Here is an 18,514-nt window from a genome sequence, read left to right as displayed (position 1 = left end):
CCGACCCTCTGGAACCAGCTCCCCCCAGAGATTAGAACTGCTCCCACCCTCCTCGCCTTTCGTAAACTCCTTAAAACCCACCTTTGCAGTCAGGCATGGGGGAATTGAAACATCTCCCCTGGGCCTATACAGTTATGTATGGTATGTTTGTGTGTATGTTTGCTTTTAATAATGGGGCTTTTAGTGTTTCTTTTAAATTATTAGATTTGTTATTATTGTTTATTATTACTGTGAGCCGCCCTGAGTCTACGGAGAGGGGCGGCATACAAATCTAATAAATAAATAAATAAAATAAATAAATAAATTTCAGATTATTTTTTCTGCAGCCTTAGTAGTTTCCATTGGGAAATTTTAAGATTTTTCTATGCTTCATGACAAAGCTTGTTTGTAACCCCAATACATTGCTTAAACTTAAATAGCCCTTTCTAGAATCAGTCTGAGGTCTTGCAGAGATAAAAGAGGGAGTTGCAAAAATAGATCGCTGGAACATTTAAAGCTTCATTTCTTATTAAAAGAACACAAAAAAAAGCAAGATATTTCTTTGTGAAGTCTTTTATTTTCCTCTCGTGATGCATCAAATGGCAGGCCCCCAACTCATTTATTACAGACAGCTGCAAAAACACACATTCTGGCCCAGTAAAAGCTTCCCAGGTTTTGAGCCCATACCAAGATATGAAAGTGAGTGCATGAAACACTGCGCGGAATCACACATAGGATAAAGTTGGCTGCTCTCATGGCTACTTTTCTGACCAGTGAGAATATCGAATGGAATTCTTGGTAGCAACACAAACAGTTCTGCCCATCTGATTTCAATGGGAATGAATACCACCCCTCTCCCAAAATTCCCCAAGTTGGAGGCTGGCAGTCCAGATTGGCGGCCCTGCCATAGCTCGTATCGCCAATTTGGAAACTAAATGGGGGAGTGCCACAAAGCTGGGTAGCGAATCAGTGCAGGGCATTCTAAAACAGAGGTGCCCAATCTTGGTACTTTTTAAGACTTGCGGACTTCAACTCCCAGAATTCCTCAGCCTGCGTGGGAGTTGAAGTCTGCAAGTCTTAAAGGGGCCAAGGTTGGACACTCCTTTCCTAAAGGTTTGCAGCAGAGTGGACTATGCAAGGAAAGGCCAACAGGACTTTCAAGAATTTCCAAGGAAAAGACAGATCCCATCTTTAAGGATTTGAAGTACTAGCAGCAGAAATATTGATGCTTTCGTACCCAGCATCTCTGCAAATTCTCCTTTTCCACCAACACCTGTTCCCAAGGGACAAAGGAGATTTCAACCGTTGATCCCTCTGCAAGAGGAGAAAACTCCCAGTTTAGCAAGCTTAAAAACGAATGAAACAACCATCAACATCCTCCCATATCGTCCCACTTCTCACCAAATAAATTTCTGGTTTCTGTTTTTTACTGTAGTGCTTTGAAACCATTGCAGAGCAGTGCATGGGAATATAACCTATAGCTCTATAAACTCCAAGCACGATACAAACAGCCTGCAGATATGTTCTAACTTCAAAATATATATTTAATATTCACCGAGATAAATATTTTTTCCTTTTAAAAAAAGCATTAGCATTCCCTTGATAATCAGCAGCGGACAAAGGCAATGGATAGAACGGATCAGCGGTGGAAAAGGCTAGAGCAAGCAAGAGATGATGTGTAAAAAAAAAATACCAGGCTATCATGTTATTTTTTGTTTTTTACCGCTGAATTATATTCCTTCTGCCCTTAAAATCTGAATATTTGACATTTTATGTACACAAGTTGAAATGCCCGCAGTTTTAAGTCTTTATGGTTTGGAAGGGCAGGCTCCAGGAGTGTGTAATGAAAAAAAAATTCTATTTCCAAAGGAAAATTTTTATTTTGTGCTATTTTAAGGCCAGCAAGCTGCTTAAGGACAGCTTAAGGAGTGTCTTCTACTGCTGGGGTGAGAAAAAAAAACACTTCCAAGTTTTGGAGTGTTTCTGGAAACTTAAAAGGGTTTGAAATGTAAGAGTAGCTAACAATTTTATCGTTTCAAGCAATGGAAATGGAGTTTATTTCTAGAAAAAGAAAAAAAATGGACGTGACATGTAATAAATAACAGCATCCTTTGGGAAGGATTGAAACCAGGAGGACATGGAGGCGACATCTTCTACTCCATGGCCGTGACTCTGCGACAGATCTCGGCGGTGAAATCCGAACATTTGGCGTTGCCTCCCAAATCTTTGGTCAGGACCTAAAATTGGGAAAGGAAATACAGTGGTACCTCAAGATACGAACCCCTCGTCTTACGAACAACTCGAGATACGAACCCGGGGTTCAGAAAAATTTTACCTCTTCTTATGAACTTTTTTCGAGTTACGAACACCAAACCCGAACTTCCGGGTTCGGGGTTCGGGAGGCTGCTGGGAAGCCCCCCGGCTGTTTTAAAAGGTGACAGCCGGGCTGGGGGGCTTCCCAGCAGCCTCCCGAACCCCGAACTTTTGCCGAACTTCCGGGTTCGGGGTTCGGGAGGCTGCTGGGAAGCCCCCCAGCCCGGCTGTCACCTTTTAAAACAGCCGGGGGGCTTCCCAGCAGCCTCCGAACGCCGAACGCCAAACCCGAACTTCCGCGTTCGGAGGCTGCTGGGAAGCCCCGCCGCCCGGCTGTCACCTTTTAAAACAGCCTGGGGGCTTCTCGGCGGCCTCCCGAACGCCGAACCCGGAAGTTCGGGTTTGGCGTTCGGGAGGTCGCTGAGAAGCCCCCCGGCTGTTTTAAAAGGTGACAGCCGGGTGGCAGCGTTTTTTTGCGGGGTTTTTTTTTTGGTTGCACGGATTAATTGACTTTACATTGTTTCCTATGGGAAACAATGTTTCGTCTTACGAACCTCCCCCTGGAACCAATTAGGTTCGTAAGACGAGGTATGACTGTAGTGCTGATTGTGCATGGAATGTAAGATAATTTATGAAGGGGGAAACTGAACAGGCTACCTGATCTAACCTTTCTACCATCAGATTTATAGGCCACCAACAAAACTTCTGTTTTATAAGATTTGTACTGAAAGACAGAATAAATTCACAGTTCCTGCTTTTGAGTCTGGGATGGGACACAACTTTTGCATCTTGCCACCTAATGCTCTTAATTGATAGTGCTAACAGTATCATTTATACCGTATGTTGTGGTTAGCTCTGGCCCTGCTCCTGCCCCAAGGACTGGGGATGTGGGGGAGACATCCACATGCTGCAGGCCTGTTTTGCCCCTGGTGGAATCTGATGATGAAGGCTCCTCTGACCAAGAAGACATGAGTGACAGGGAGGAGGAGAGTGGGGCAGACAGCTCAGAAGGAGATCAATTCTCTAGCTCCTCCTTGGATTCAGAAAAAAGAGTTAATGATACAGCCACGCATGCGGAGAGCGATGCATAGGCAGCAACAACTGAGAGATTATTATCAAAGAAAATGAGGCCACCTGTGGTTGGGTGGGGCTGTGGTCATTAGTGAGGATGCTATAAAGAGCAGCCTGTGGGTTTGGCCATTGTGGAGGATTATCTGATCGTTGTGTTTCATGACTGCTTTACTGACTTTGACCTTTGTGTGCTGATTTTTCCCCGCTTTGAAACTAAACCAGAGCAAAGTGTGTTTCACTTTGGGAAAGAAGAAGGACTGTGAATTGCCTCACAGCTGCAAGCTAAGTATCACAGAACTGATAAGGGACTTGTACTAATTATCAGTTTGTTTGGAGACAAGTGCTCTTTGCTATACCAAAAGAGGGCTTGGTTTAAGTGACTTTTCATTATAAAGAACATTGTTTTGAATTTCCAAACGTGTGTGTGTCTGAAATTTGTACCTGTGAATTTTTGGGAGGGGTCTACCAGAGAGCCCGACAGAACACAGTAGAAATAGCAAAGGGTGATAAAACCATTATCACTAAGTCCAATTGGGTAATTATGGTAACTTTACGATCCGTGGACTTCAACTCCCACAATTCCTGAGTCAATTTGATGCTGGCTCAGGAATTCTGGGAGTTGAAGTCCACTGACCTAGTCAATGCCTAGCTAATTTTGGGCAAAGTGTGCTGTGATTTCAGACATGGAAGGCCTGAATCTAAATAAACAGGCATTCTCAAAGCCACCCCAGTTTGCTGAACCTTAGCCAAGATCTACCTTCTGGTCTTTGATGGTGTCGAAGCACGCCGTTTCTATTTTCCTGGCAAATTCTTGCATTTCCATGTGACGCAGCATCATGACAGCACTCAAGAGAAGCGCCGTTGGGTTGGCCAAGTCTTTCCCGGCAATATCCGGAGCTGTTCCGTGAACCTGCGAAGAGAAAGCGTCAGGAAGAGGGAGATTGTGATCCTGCTGGCGAGAACCCATTTGGAATATTGTGTTCATAGAAACATAGAAGACTGACGGCAGAAAAAGACCTCATGGCCCATCTAGTCTGCCCTTATACTATTTCCTGTATTTTATCTTAGGATGGATCTATGTTTATCCCAGGCATGTTTAAATTCAGTGACTGTGGATTTATCTACCACGTCTGCTGGAAGTTTGTTCCAAGGATCTACTACTCTTTCAGTAAAATAATATTTTCTCACATGGCTTCTGATCTTTCCCCCAACTAACTTCAGATTGTGCCCCCTTGCTCTTGGGTTCACTTTCCTATTAAAAACACTTCCCTCCTGAACCTTATTTAACCCTTTAATCTAATAAATAATAATAATAATAATAATAATAATAATAATAATAATATTTAAATATATGAAAGGATTAAATAAGATTCAGGAGGGAAGTGTTTTTAATAGGAAAGTGAACACAAGAACAAGGGGACACAATCTGAGGTTAGTTGGGGGAAAGATCAGAAGCCACGTGAGAAAATATTATTTTACTGAAAGAGTAGTAGATCCTTGGAACAAACTTCCAGCAGACGTGGTTGGTCAATCCACAGTCACTGAATTTAAACATGCCTGGGATAAACATAGATCCATCCTACGATAAAATACAGGAAATAGTATAAGGGCAGACCAGATGGACCATGAGGTCTTTTGCTGCCGTCAATCTTCTATGTTTCTATCCTCATCCCACTAACCCATCGCTATCCCCCTCCCCAAAAGGCCAGTCTAATGAGCTAAGGCCACATCGCAACCAAGACTTTACCGATTCAAAGATTGCAACTCCGTTAGCACCGATATTCCCGCTGGGAGTCACACCAAGACCCCCGATCAAGCCTGCACACAGGTCACTGAAAGAAAAGGATGGGAGAAAGGACAATTATTAGCCTTTGCAGTGGAAGATATCTGAGATATTTGTAGCAGGGAAGCAAAATCAATTCAAGGAGAACGTTTGGAAGCGTCTCGCACCCACAGGGACCACAATCAACTCAAAAAGCTACTTGCCTAAGGATGTCCCCATACAAATTTGGCATGACGAGAACATCAAACTTAGATGGATCCTGCACCATCTGAGATAAAAAAGAAAGACATGTTAAGAATTGTTTTTAACACAACCAGAACAGAGGCCGCTTAAAAGATTCATCATACATTATATACAGTGGTACCTAAGAACGCCTCCACCTACGGACTTTTCTAGATAAGAACCGGGTGTTCAAGATTTTTTTGCCTCTTCTCAAGAACTGTTTTCCACTTACAAACCCAAGCCTCCGAAACTGTAACCGGAAAAGGCAGGGAGAAGCCTCCATTGGGCCTCTCTAGGAATCTCCTGGGAGGAAACAGGGCTGGAAAAGGTGGGAAGAAACCGCCGTGGGGCCTCTCTAGGAATCTCCTGGGAGGAAACAGGGCCGGAAAAGGAAGGGAGAAGCCTCCGTGGGGCCTCTCTAGGAATCTCCTCGAAGGAAACAGGACCGGAAAAGGTGGGAAGAAGCCTCCGTGGGACCTTCTCTAGGAATCTCCTGGGAGGAAACAGGGCCGGAAAAGGTGGGGAGAAGCCTCTGTGGGGTGTCTCTAGGAATCTCCTGGGATGAAAAAGTTGGGAAGAAGCCTCCATGGGGCCTCTCTAGGAATCTCCTGTGAGGAAACAGGGCCTCCACCCTCCCTCTGGTTTCCCCAATCGCACGCATTATTTGCTTTTATATTGATTCCTATGGGGAAAAATTGCTGCTTCTTACAAAGTTTTCTACTTAAGAACCTGGTCACGAAATGAATTAAGTTCGTAAGTAGAGATACCACTCTACTTACATTCAGACACACGGTGTCTAGGTACATTTCATTGAATTTAATGTCTTTACAGTTTTCTGCGGCTTCTCTGCATTTTCTCAGAAAGAGGCCATCAGACATTCGCCTGCACATAAGGAAAAGCAAGACAGGTTAGAAGTCTAGGTGCACAAATGGAGTTTTTTAATTTATTTACAAGTATGCTTCAATCGCCTGTAGCTAAGCAGTTATCAAAGCTTTCTTTTAGCGATTTAATTTGGAAAAGCGGGGAACAGGGATCGAGTCTCAAATTGAAATTAAAATCTGTTTGCCAAAAATAAGCCCCCAACACTCTTTCTCTGACAATGTGTTGCGTTAGAAAACATGGTTAAAAAAAAAAAGCAGTTAGGATTCTGAAAACTGGAGTAAGAATTGGAGAAAGGCCTGGAGTCATTTTACCGCCACCTACATAATATTAGCTTTGTGCACAGCTGTAACTTTGCTCCTCTGGTTATTCCTGGCATATTCAAAAGCAAAATCAGCAATCCGCTTGCTTGCCTCCTCGGTGATGAGTTTAATGCTCTGCACAACACCCTCCACAATCTGAAAGACACACAAAGGTTAAGCAAAGTAGCAAAAAAAGAAAGAAAGAAAGGAAAGAAAGGAAGAAAGAAAGATAGAAAGAAAGGAAAGAAAGAAGGAAGGAAGAAAGAAAAGAAGAAAGAAAGGAAGGAAGAAAGGAAAGAAAGGTAAGAAGGAAAAAAGAAAGAAAGAAAGAAGTAAGGAAGGAAGGAAAGAAAGAAAGGAAGAAAGAAGGAAAGAAAAAAGGAAGGAAGGAAAGAAAGGAAGAAAGAAAGAAAGGAAAGAAGGAAGGAAGAAAGAAAGAAAAGAAGGAAGAAAGAAAGAAAGAAAGAAAGAAGAAAGAAAAGAAGGAAGGAAAGAAGGAAGAAAGAAAGAAAGGAAAGAAAGAAAGAAAGGAAGGGGTGATGGTGTTATGAAAAACTTGGAAAAACCAAGTTAAGCGGCGGTTATAAGTTAATTTAATTGAAGTATTTTGTTAAATTCAAGCAGCCTGCATGATCTGGGTGCGTGGAACGGCTGGAATTAATGTCCCCTTGAACCACATACTATGTGCTCGATGCCGCTGTATTCGCCTTCCGTGTTCTCTCGTATGGTCACAATGTCCACATCCGTGTAAGGGGTCTTGTAGCCCTCAATGGACACGCAAGGACGGATATTGGCATACAGGTCAAATGTTTTGCGGAGCAGCAAGTTCATGGACGGGTGGCCAGCAGCTATGGGGGTCTTCAAAGGGCCTGGAAAACAAGCAGAGGCACAAGAGACGTGGAAAATTGTGCTCATTGGCAGCACAACATTTAGGAACTGGCAGTGAACCAAGCAGAATTCTTTTTTTTTAACACCCTCACTAAAATGTGATTTAAAAAAGAAAGAAAAATGCAAGAAACGGGATCTTCTTGGTGTATTTCTAACCATTATGTAGCGGAATTAAAACATGGGCTTTTTTTCAGAAGAGCCACGGTGGCGCAGTGGTTAGAGTGCAGTACTGCAGGCTACTTCTACTGACTGCCGACTGCCTGCAATTTGGCAGTTCGAATCTCACCAGGCTCAAGGTTCCCATCCTTCCGAGGTGGGTAAAATGAGGACCCAGATTTTTTGGGGGAAATATATGCTGATTCTGTAAAAAGTTTAGAGAGGGCTGTAAAGCACTATGAGGCGCTAAATAAGCCTAAATAATAATAATAATAATAATAATAATAATAATAATAATAATAATAATAATAATAATAATAATTTATTTATTTATTGGATTTGTATGCCGCCCCTCTCCGTAGACTCGGGGCGGCTAACAACAGTGGTAAAAACAACATGCGACAATCCAATACTAAAACAGCTAAAAACCCTTATTTTAAAAACCAATCATACATACAAACATACCATACATAAATTGTAAAGGCCTAGGGGGAAAGAATATCTCCGTTCCCCCATGCCTGACGGCAGAGGTGGGTTTTAAGCAGCTTACGAAAGGCAAGGAGGGTGGGGGCTATTCTAATCTCTGGGGGGAGTTGGTTCCAGAGGGCCGGGGCCGCCACAGAGAAGGCTCTTTCATTATTATTATTATTATTATTATTATTATTATTATTATTATTATTATTATTAATTAAATTTCTATGCCACCCCTCTCCGCAGATTCAGGGCGGCTCACACCAATAGATTTTCACTGCCAGTTCCTAAATAAATGCTATTGCTAACTTCAGCGAAACATAACAGTTCTTCCTTTTCAGCCAAGTACCTTTTAATCCTATTTTGTTCTTGTCCATAGACTCTTTGGCATCTTGGGGTATCATCCACTTCCCTCCTGGTCCTTGGATGGCCGTCACGATTCTTTCTTCAAACTGAACAGGGACCTAAACACATTTTTCGGGGGGTGGGGAATTATTAACCACCCCCATTGTTGTCCTCAGAATTAAGAGAATTAAATCGCACTAAAAAAATAAATAAATCGGCAGAGCCTCAAGCAGAAAAGGGCTACCAAGGAATAGAATAGAATATAATTTTTTTTAAATTGGCCAAGTGTGATTGGACACACAAGGAATTTGTCTTGGTTCATATGCTCCCAGCGTACATAAAATAAAATATACATTTGTCAAGAATCATGTGGTACGACACTTAATGATTGTCATAGGGGTCAAATAAGCAATGAAGAAGCAATATTAATAAAAATCTTAGGATATAAGCAACAAGTTACAGTCATACAGTCAACATGGGAGGAAATGGGTGATAGGAATGATGAGAAAAACTAGTAGAATAGAAGTGCAGATTTAGCCACTGTTTATTCAAACTCAAGAGGCCACCCGTGGCTGGGTTTACCTTAGCAGCTTCAAAAATCTCCACCACAGCAGCTGAGATTTCAGGCCCAATACCATCTCCTGGGATCAACGTTACTGTCCGAGTCTAGAAAAAAAAACCAAAGCAAAAACAAAACAAATTGAAAAAGATTCATCTGATTTTGAAGAAAACCTAGCAAGTTTGAACAGGTCCAAAGACGGGCTACAAGAATGGTGGAAGGTCTTAAGCATAAAACGTATCAGGAAAGACTTAATGAACTCCATCTGTCTAGTCTGGAGGACAGAAGGAAAAGGGGGGACATGATCGAAACATTTAAATATGTTAAAGGGTTAAATAAGGTTCAGGAGGGAAGTGTTTTTAATAGGAAAGTGAACCCAAGAACAAGGGGACACAATCTGAAGTTAGTTGAGGGAAAGATCAAAAGCAACGTGAGAAAATATTATTTCACTGAAAGAGTAGTAGATGCTTGGAACAAACTTCCAGCAGACGTGGTTGGTAAATCCACAGGAACTGAATTTAAACATGCCTGGGATAAACATAGATCCATTGTAAGATAAAATTCAGGAAATAGTATAAGGGCAGACGAGATGGACCATGAGGTCTTTTTCTGCCGTCAGTCTTCTATGTTTCTAAGTTTTGTGACACTCATAGGGTACAAATTTGTCCATGATAACCATTCCAATCCACTACTTTGAGGACCATTGGGAGGAAATCCCTATTTCTCCACGTTATCTAAAAATTGACTCCGCCTGGCCGTTACGTGGAGTGCGCCAAATTTTTGAAACACAACATTTTAGAGAGCGCCCAATCCTGAATGTCAAATACAGTAGCTGCCTCAAACATGGTCTGGAACGGTTTCAAGCATTTTGAGTTTAATTATTTATACTTTATTTTATTTATTTATTTAATTATTTTAATTTATTTTAATTTATTTTAATTTATTTGATTTGTATGCCGCCCCTCTCCGCAGACTCGGGGCGGCTAACAACAGTGATAAAAAACAGCATGTAACAATCCAATACTAAAACAACTAAAAAAAACCAACAACCTTATTATAAAAGTTTGGAATGGAACATTTTGCAATCCATCCAGGAAATTTTAGCAATTTCATGCCTGTGATGCTTTGTATTTTTCTAGCATTCGCCCCATTAAAGATTATTTATTTTCTACACATTTTATGCACAGCACCGAAAACAGAATTACAGTAACCTCTTTTCCTTCCACCCTGAAAGCAGTGGGTTCCCCCCCTCCGCCCCCAAAAAACTTGGCAACTTTAAGACATGTGGACTTTAACTTCCTGAATCCCCCAGCCAGCATGGTCTTATTTTGCTATTCTACAACGAGTATATTTTAAAAGGAACAACAACTATACTCACGTTACTAGCAACATTCCTGGTCACCTGTTTCTGAATTCTGAACCCCCCAAGTAAACGAAAGACCTAGAGCAACGAAAATAAGAATATGGTTAGTTTTAGCAGCCGGACTAACCGAAAGCATCTGCTGTATTAAATCAGCACTGAATTTACAACTAACTAAACAAATTAGCTCAGAAGAAGCAGAACCAAGCAGTGGGGTTTGAAAACTGAAGAGGGCAGAGATATCCCTCCCTGTTGCTCACCTGCATGGAATTATCGGTATTCCAGGGCACCATAAAAATAATGCCACTCTCAGCTTTACACTGTTATCAGAAACTGCCTTGAAATATTATTATTTTTCTTTGTAGTGGATGGATGGATGGGTGGATAGGTAGGCAAGTAGATAGATAGATAGATAGATAGATAGATAGATAGATAGATAGATAGATAGATAGATAGATAGATAATTTGCAGTGGTTTGCTCTCCAAGCTTGTTTCAATTTAGTTTCTGAATGATTTGTTACTGGACTAGGTAATATAACAAGCAGAATTGTCTAGTCCTATTCCCCTTGGTTTATAAATGTCTTGTGTGCCAGTTGTTAGATAGATGAGAGGGAGGGAGAGAGAGAGAGACAGACAGACAGAATGATATATAGATGATAAATATAGATAGATTGATATTGATGAGAGAGATATGATATAGTGATAGATATTGATGATATAGATATTAATTAGAGGGATGATAGATAGATATTGATGTTATATTGATATAGATATTGATGATATAGATATGAATATTGACCATATAGATTGATTGATTGATGATAGATATAGAGAGAGATAGATATAGATCAGTGGTTCTCAACTTGGGGTTGGGACCCCTTTGGGGGTCGAACGATCGTTTCACAAGGGTCGCCTAAGACCATGGGAAAAGACAAAGTTCTCACGGAAGTTCTCAGGAACCAAAACCTCCATTCCGGCACCTTGGAACCTATTTTTACAATCTGACTAATCAGGCATTTACAGTGGGGGCCAGAAGCTCCCTTCTGACCTTCCTGCCCATCAGCCTAAATCTCTCTTGGGAGAATTAGCGCTGGACTTATGGTTGGGGGTCACCGCAACAAGAGGAACTGTATGAAAGGGTTGCAGCATTAGAAAGGTTGAGAACCACTGAGTTAGATGATGATACAGATATTGCTGAGATAGCTAGATAGATTAGATAGCTAGATAGATGATTGATATGATAGATAGATGATAGATAGATTAGATAAATAGGCAGATAGATAAGATGATAGATTAGATAGATAAATTAGATAGATGATAGATAGATTAGATAGATGATAGATCAGATAGATAGGTAGATGATAGATAGGAAGAGATGATAGATAAATATATATAGACGATAAATAGAGATAGAAAGAGAGAGAGAAATGATAGATATAAAACAAATAATAATAATAATAATAATAATAATAATAATAATAATAATAGCCAGTAGACAATGATGAGCCTGTGACTATCAGGAATCCTTTCCCAAAAGAGGGGGGTCACATCTGTCTCTCAGCCCCCATACAGGGACCTTGCGAGCAGTCCTCCTGGCCTACCCCACGGGGTTGTTGTGAGGACGCAGCCAGCGGTGTGTGTGTGGGGAAACCGGCTTCTATAAGAGGCAAGCAGGGCCAGAGGAAGGGCAGAGGCTCCCATCTGGCTGCCGGCCTACAACTCCCAGCCTCCTCTCGGCCTGCCGCGGGGCCTGCCGGGAATTGTGGTTCGGTCTCCTCGGAAGAGCCGCAGACCGCAATGTATCTAAGGCCGTTGCCGCACTACAATCCCCGCGCAGTCTCAGAAGGGAAAGGCCTGCCGGGAGTTGTAGTTCCGGCCGGACCCCGCGAGTCGCCAAGGGCGAACCGCCAAAGGGCGCCGGAGAGGGAGTCGAAGAATGCTTCCCCCCCCAATCCTGAAAGGGAGGGGCGACCCAACTCTCGCGAGACTTCCCACGGGACCACCCGGGGGTCTTCCTGAGGGAGAAGCCAAGGTCACCTCAGGGCCCGCCTCACCTTCGGAACCCAGGAAGAAGCAGCCATGGCGAAGGGAGCGGAGGCGGCGGCGGCAGCGACCCTTTCGCCTCCTCGCCGGCTTTGCCCGGTTTGACGTTCACGCCGCGGGTCTCTAAAGGGAAGGAATCGGCCGCGGCTTCCTCGCTAGGGACGCGCCGGCCAATCAGCGCCCGCCGACTACTCCGGGGTGGCAGCGGATTGGTGGGAGGCGAGGAGCTCTGCGCCTCGTCCCTCCTCCGCGGCGACCGGGGTGGAGCCTTTCCTGATTGGCCCGCGCGGCACCTAGAGGGCGGGCTATGCAAAAGACTAGAACTCCCCACGTGACCTCACCTGAATTCATACCCTCCATGTGCGACTGGAGAACAAGGAGATAGAATAGAATAAAACATTGGAATGTAGGAATAGAATTAGCATAGAACATATGGAATGGAATATTGGAATAAAGAATAGAAAATAGAAAATTGGAATGTAGGAATACAATTAGAGTAGAATATATATGGAATAGAATAGAATATATGGAATGGAATATTTGAATAAAGAATAGAATAGAATAGATGGAATAGAATAGGTTAGGTTAGGTTAGGTTTATTGGATTTATATGCCGCCCCTCTCCGCAAACTCGGGGCGGCTCACAACAATAATAAAAAACAGTACAGTACACAATACCAAATCCAATGCCCACCCATCCAGATTCCAATTGAAATTAATAATCTCATAAAAAACAGTATATATAAAAAACAGGCACACAGTCAGTCAATCAACAAAACAACATGGGCAAGGGGGAGGTGTTTTAGTTCCCCCATGCCTGACGACAAAGGTGGGTCTTAAGGAGTTTACGAAAGGCAGGGAGGGTGGGGGCAATCCTAATCTCAGGGGGGAGCTGGTTCCAGAGGGTCGGGGCCCCCACAGAGAAGGCTCTTCCCCTGGGTCCCGCCAGACGACATTGTTTAGTCGACGGGACCCGGAGAAGGCCAACTCTGTGGGACCTAACCGGTCGCTGGGATTCGTGCGGCAGGAGGCGGTCCCGAAGATATTCTGGTCCGGTGCCATGAAGGGCTTTATAGGTCATAACCAACACTTTGAATTGTGACCGGAAACTGATCGGCAGCCAATGCAGACTGCGGAGTGTTGGAGTGATATGGGCATACTTGGAGAAGCCCATAATTGCTCTCGCAGCTGCATTCTGCACGATCTGAAGTTTCCGAACACTTTTCAAAGGTAGCCCCATGTAGAGAGCGTTACAGTAGTCGAGCCTCGAGGTGATGAGGGCATGAGTGACTGTGAGCAATGACTCCCGGTCCAAATAGGGCCGCAACTGGCGCACCAGGCGAACCTGGGCAAACGCCCCCCTCGCCACAGCTGAAAGGTGTTTTTCTAATGTGAGCTGTGGATCGAGGAGGACGCCCAAGTTGCGGACCCTCTCTGAGGGGGTCAATAATTCCCCCCCCAGGGTAATGGACGGACAGATAGAATTGTCCTTGGGAGGCAAGACCCACAGCCACTCCGTCTTGTCTGGGTTGAGTTTGAGTTTGTTGACACCCATCCAGGCCCCAACAGCCTCCAGGCACCGGCACATCACTTCCACTGCTTCGTTGACTGGACATGGGGTGGAGATGTACAACTGGGTATCATCGGCATATTGATGATACCTCACCCCATGCCCTTGGATGATCTCACCCAGCGGTTTCATGTAGATATTAAATAGCAGGGGGGAGAGGACCGACCCCTGAGGCACCCCACAAGGGAGAAACCTCGGGGTCGACCTCTGACCCCCCACTAACACCGACTGCGACCGACCGGAGAGGTAGGAGGAGAACCACTGAAGAACAGTGCCTCCCACTCCCAACCCCTCCAGCCGGCGCAGAAGGATACCATGGTCGATGGTATCGAAAGCCGCTGAGAGGTCAAGGAGCACCAGGACAGAGGACAAGCCCCTGTCCCGGGCCCGCCAGAGATCATCCATCAACGCGACCAAAGCAGTTTCCGTGCTGTAGCCGGGCCTGAATCCAGACTGCTGAGGACCTAGATAATCGGCTTCATCCAAGGACCGCTGGAGTTGAAGTGCCACCACCTTCTCGACAACCTTCCCCATGAAGGGAAGGTTGGAGACTGGACGGTAGTTATTAAGCACGGCTGGGTCCAGGGAAGGCTTCTTGAGGAGGGGGCGCACAACCGCCTCCTTATAAAGTGGCGGAAAGGACCCCCTCCCCAAGGAGGCGTTGACAATCTCCTGGACCCAGCTCCGTGTCACCCCTCGACTGGCCGAAACCAGCCAAGAGGGACACGGATCCAGTAAACAGGTGGCGGAACTCACAGCTCCAATGGCCTTGTCCACTTCATCAGGTGTCACCAAGTCAAACTCCTCCCAGACAGATGGACAAAGACGTTTAGCCCCAGTCACCTCGACTGACTCATTGTCAGTCGACTCTGTTTCACAATTGGAGTCGAGGTCCGCTCGGATCCGGCCGATTTTATCAGCGAAAAACGTGTTAAAATCCTCGGCACTACTCTGCAAGGGCTCCCCAACTCCCCTCTGATTAAGAAGGGAGCGGGTTACCCTAAACAGAGCGGCCGGGCGGGATTCCGCTGATGCAATCAAGGCGGCATGATACGCGCATCTTGCCGCCTTGAGCGCCACTTTGTAAGTCTTAATATGAGCTCTTACAAGTGTTCGATCGGATTCGGACTTACTCTTCCTCCATCGCTTCTCCAGACGTCTCTTCTGGCGCTTCAACACCCGGAGCTCCTCGTTGAACCATGGAGCTCTACGGGGTCTAGTGCCGCGGAGAGGTCGCAACGGCGCAATCCGGTCAAGAGCCTCCCCTGCAGCCTTGTTCCAGGCCTCAGCAAGAGACTCTGCCGAACTGTGGACAAGTGTATCTGGAATAACCCCAAGCGCCATCTGGAAGCCTTCTGGATCCATCAGGCGTCTGGGGCGGAACCTCCTAATTGGTTCCGCCTCCCTGCGGGGAAGGATTGGAGCCAGGAAGTTAAGCCGCAGTAGGAAATGATCTGACCACGACAAAGGCAGCACTTCTAAGCCCCTTAATCTCAGATCATTACTCAGTTGCTCAGAGAGGAATATCATATCGGGTGCGTGCCCACCCTCGTGAGTCGGACCCTGAACTACTTGAGTCAGGTCCATGGCTGTCATGGTGGCCATGAACTCCTGTGCCAGTCCAGAGGAACCGCCGAGCGACGGCAGATTGAAGTCCCCCAGGACGATAAGTCCGGGGAACTCCACCGCCAGCCCGGCCACCTCCTCGAGCAGCACAGGCAGGGCTGTTGACACGCAGCTGGGAGGCAGGTACGTGAGTAACAAGCCCACCTGAACCCCTAAGTCCAACTTCACCAGGAGGGACTCGCAACCCGCAACCTCTGGAGCAATGAGCCTACGCAGGCCAAGACTCTCCCTGGCTATAATAGCCACTCCTCCCCCCCTTCCCTGGGGTCGAGGTTGGTGCCATACCCGAAACCCAGCTGGGCAAATTTCAGAGAGAGGAACTCCTCCCTCCGGGCCCAGCCAGGTTTCGGTCACACAAGCCAGGTCGGCCTCCTCATCCAGGATCAGATCCCGGATGAAATGGAATGGGAGTGAAAAGAATGAAATACAATAGAGTAGAATAAATGGAACGGAATGAAATATTGGAATATAGAATATAATAGAAGAATATAAACAATATAAACAGAATATAAGCAGAATATAGCTGGAAGGGAGCTTGGAGATCAGCTAGTCCAACCCCTCCTGTCCAGGCAGCAGACCCTAAAACCCTTCCAGACAAAGCTTCCAGTGTTGGAGCATTCACAACGTCCAAAGGCAACTTCAGTTCCATGGGTTGATTGTTCTCAAAATCCCTCCTTATTTTCCAGGATCTCTCCTGGGTCAATTTCCATCCGTTGTTCCTTTTTCTTGCCTTTGGGTGCTTTGAAAAATAGTGGTTTACAACAAAAGTGTAACAAATGGTTTTATGCTGACATAGGAATGAAATAGCTACCGATTTAAAATGTAATTTGCATTTGGAAAGGAAACACTATTATTTATTAATTTATTTCATTACATGGATTTATATGCCGCTCTTCTCTGAGGACTCGGGCGGCTTGCAACATAGTTTTTAAGAAGGGTCCAGGGAAGGGTAAAAACGCCCTCCCCCATCCCTCCGGAGCCTCTCTGGAAGCCAAAACGCCCTCCCAGGGCCTCTGTGCAAGCCAAAAATCAGCTGGCTGGCACATACATGCACATTTTATTTTTATTTATTTATTTGTTTTGTCCAATACACAATAATACACAATGAGGGTTATAGAGGATATAATCAAGTACAGTAGTCCCTCACCTATCGCTGGTGTTACGTTCCAGACCCGGCCGCGATAGGTGAAATCCGCGATGGGGAATTTATCGACTGATAGTAATTATTTAAGTATTTATATTGTAACTGTTTGGTAAGTTTTCATTGTTTTAAGTGTTTATAAACCCTTCCCACACAGTATTTATTTTAGATACAGTATTTAAATACAGTATTTACAATTTTAGATATATTTTTTTTTGAAAAACCTGCCGATCGAGTTCCGCGGGCTGTTTAAATCTGCCGATCGACTTCCTCAGAAACCCGCGAACCAGCAAAGATCTGCGAATGATTTTTCTCATTAATATTTCTTGAAAACCCGCGATGAAGTGAAGCCGCAGTAGGTGAAGCGCGGTATAGCGAGGGGCTACTGTAGAATGTATTAAAGGGAGAATAAAGGAGAAAATAAAGGAGTGAAATATAACTATGAGAGAATACCAGAAAAAGATATAGGTATAGAAGAGAAGATATAGGAGATATAGCAGAGACAATAGGACAGGGGACGGTAGGCACTCTGGTGCACTTATGTACACCCCTTACTGACCTCTTAGGAACTTGGTGAGGTCAACTGTGGATAGCCTATGGGTAAAGTGTTGGGGGTTAGGGGATGATACTACAGAGTCCGGTAGTGAATTCCACGCTTCGACAACTCGATTACTAAAGTCGTATTTTTTACAGTCAAGTTTGGAGCGGTTAATATTAAGCTTGTATCTGTTGTGGGCTCTTGCGTTGTTGTGGTTGAAGCTGAAGTAGTCTTTGACAGGCAGGACGTTGCAGCATATGATCTTGTGGGCAATACTTAGATCTTGTTTAAGGGGTCTTAGTTCTAGACTTTCTAGGCCCAGGATTGAAAGCCTAGTCTCATAGGGTATTCTGTTTCGAGTGGAGGAGTGAAGGGCTCTTCTGGTGAAGTATCTTTGGACATTTTCGAGGGTGTTAATGTCTGAGATGCGATATGGGTTCCAAACAGATGAGCTATATTCTAGGATGGGTCTGTGGAGGGACTTTTGCCACCCAGTCCCATGAGTGCCAGCAGATAGGGCTCTGTGTGCCACCTGTGGCACCCGTTCCATAGGTTCGCCATCACTGGTGCAGGGTCTCCTGCTTGAGTGGGGGTTGGACTAGATGACCTCCAAGGTCCCCTTCCAAACTCTGCATTGAATCTCTTTGCCGGCTTCGGCTCCTACAAAAGCGAGACCAAGTGCTGCCACCGTGTGGCCGAAGATGCACAGTGCGCGCGATGGAGAGACCCAAAGCAGGACCGTCTTCGATTGCCCTCCGTGCCTTTTGAGACCGGAGGCAGCCGAGATGGTTTCTCCAGACCTCGGAGGCATCTCCTCCAACCGCCTCCCTCTAGCAGAGCCCTCCGGCTGCCCCCCCAGGGACAAAAGAAGGAGCCCAAGCGGGGTCTGATCTTCATGGGGGGAGTTTAAACCCCTGGGCTCTGCAGGAAGAAAAAGACAACAGCAAAATCTTTTGATGCAGGTGTGAGATTTTTTCCCCCACCCCTTCCTTCCTTTCCCCCCCCCTTCCCCTCCTCGATCCGGTCACATTACGCGCTCGGACAGACCCCCAGGCCCTAAATCTTGGCATGGGACGCCCCTGGAGACGGGAAGGCGCCTCCTTCGAAAATGGGGAACAAACAGACCATCTTTACGGATGAGCAATTAGACGCCTATCAGGTGAGCCGGGCTGGGCTGGGCTTGGGGATGCTCGAAGGCGGAGGCGTTCTTGCGCGGGGTTGTCAGCGGACGGGGTGGGAGGCGGGAGGGTCTCCCCAAAAACCCAGACG

The 18,514-nt window shown here is 45.2% G+C and overlaps 2 protein-coding genes across 2 annotated transcripts in view; one reads left to right on the top strand and one right to left on the bottom strand.

Moving 5' to 3' along the window:
• Positions 1–536: 536 nt before the first annotated feature.
• IDH3A (isocitrate dehydrogenase (NAD(+)) 3 catalytic subunit alpha) lies at positions 537–12,629 on the bottom strand. The gene is made up of 11 exons (XM_070763362.1): positions 12,383–12,629; positions 10,347–10,409; positions 8,992–9,075; positions 8,414–8,528; positions 7,231–7,418; positions 6,572–6,705; positions 6,148–6,250; positions 5,350–5,414; positions 5,111–5,195; positions 4,121–4,273; positions 537–2,216 (listed from the first exon to the last, which is right to left on the bottom strand). Exons 1-11 carry the CDS (start codon positions 12,407–12,409, stop codon positions 2,133–2,135), a joined length of 1,101 nt encoding a protein of 366 aa, XP_070619463.1. The 5' UTR covers positions 12,410–12,629; the 3' UTR covers positions 537–2,132.
• Positions 12,630–18,282: 5,653 nt separating this feature from the next.
• CIB2 (calcium and integrin binding family member 2) overlaps positions 18,283–18,514 on the top strand; it is a 22,488-nt gene continuing 22,256 nt past the window's right edge. The window contains exon 1 of the mRNA XM_070762087.1: positions 18,283–18,404. Coding sequence (XP_070618188.1) covers positions 18,354–18,404 — 51 coding nt within the window. The 5' untranslated portion in view covers positions 18,283–18,353. The remainder of the gene's footprint in view (positions 18,405–18,514) is intronic.

The sequence above is a fragment of the Erythrolamprus reginae genome, chromosome 10 (assembly GCF_031021105.1).
Source record: "Erythrolamprus reginae isolate rEryReg1 chromosome 10, rEryReg1.hap1, whole genome shotgun sequence".
Classification (NCBI taxonomy): domain Eukaryota; kingdom Metazoa; phylum Chordata; class Lepidosauria; order Squamata; family Dipsadidae; genus Erythrolamprus; species Erythrolamprus reginae.
Note: the sequence above shows the minus strand (reverse complement) of the source record. Positions and strands in the feature narration are given on the sequence as shown.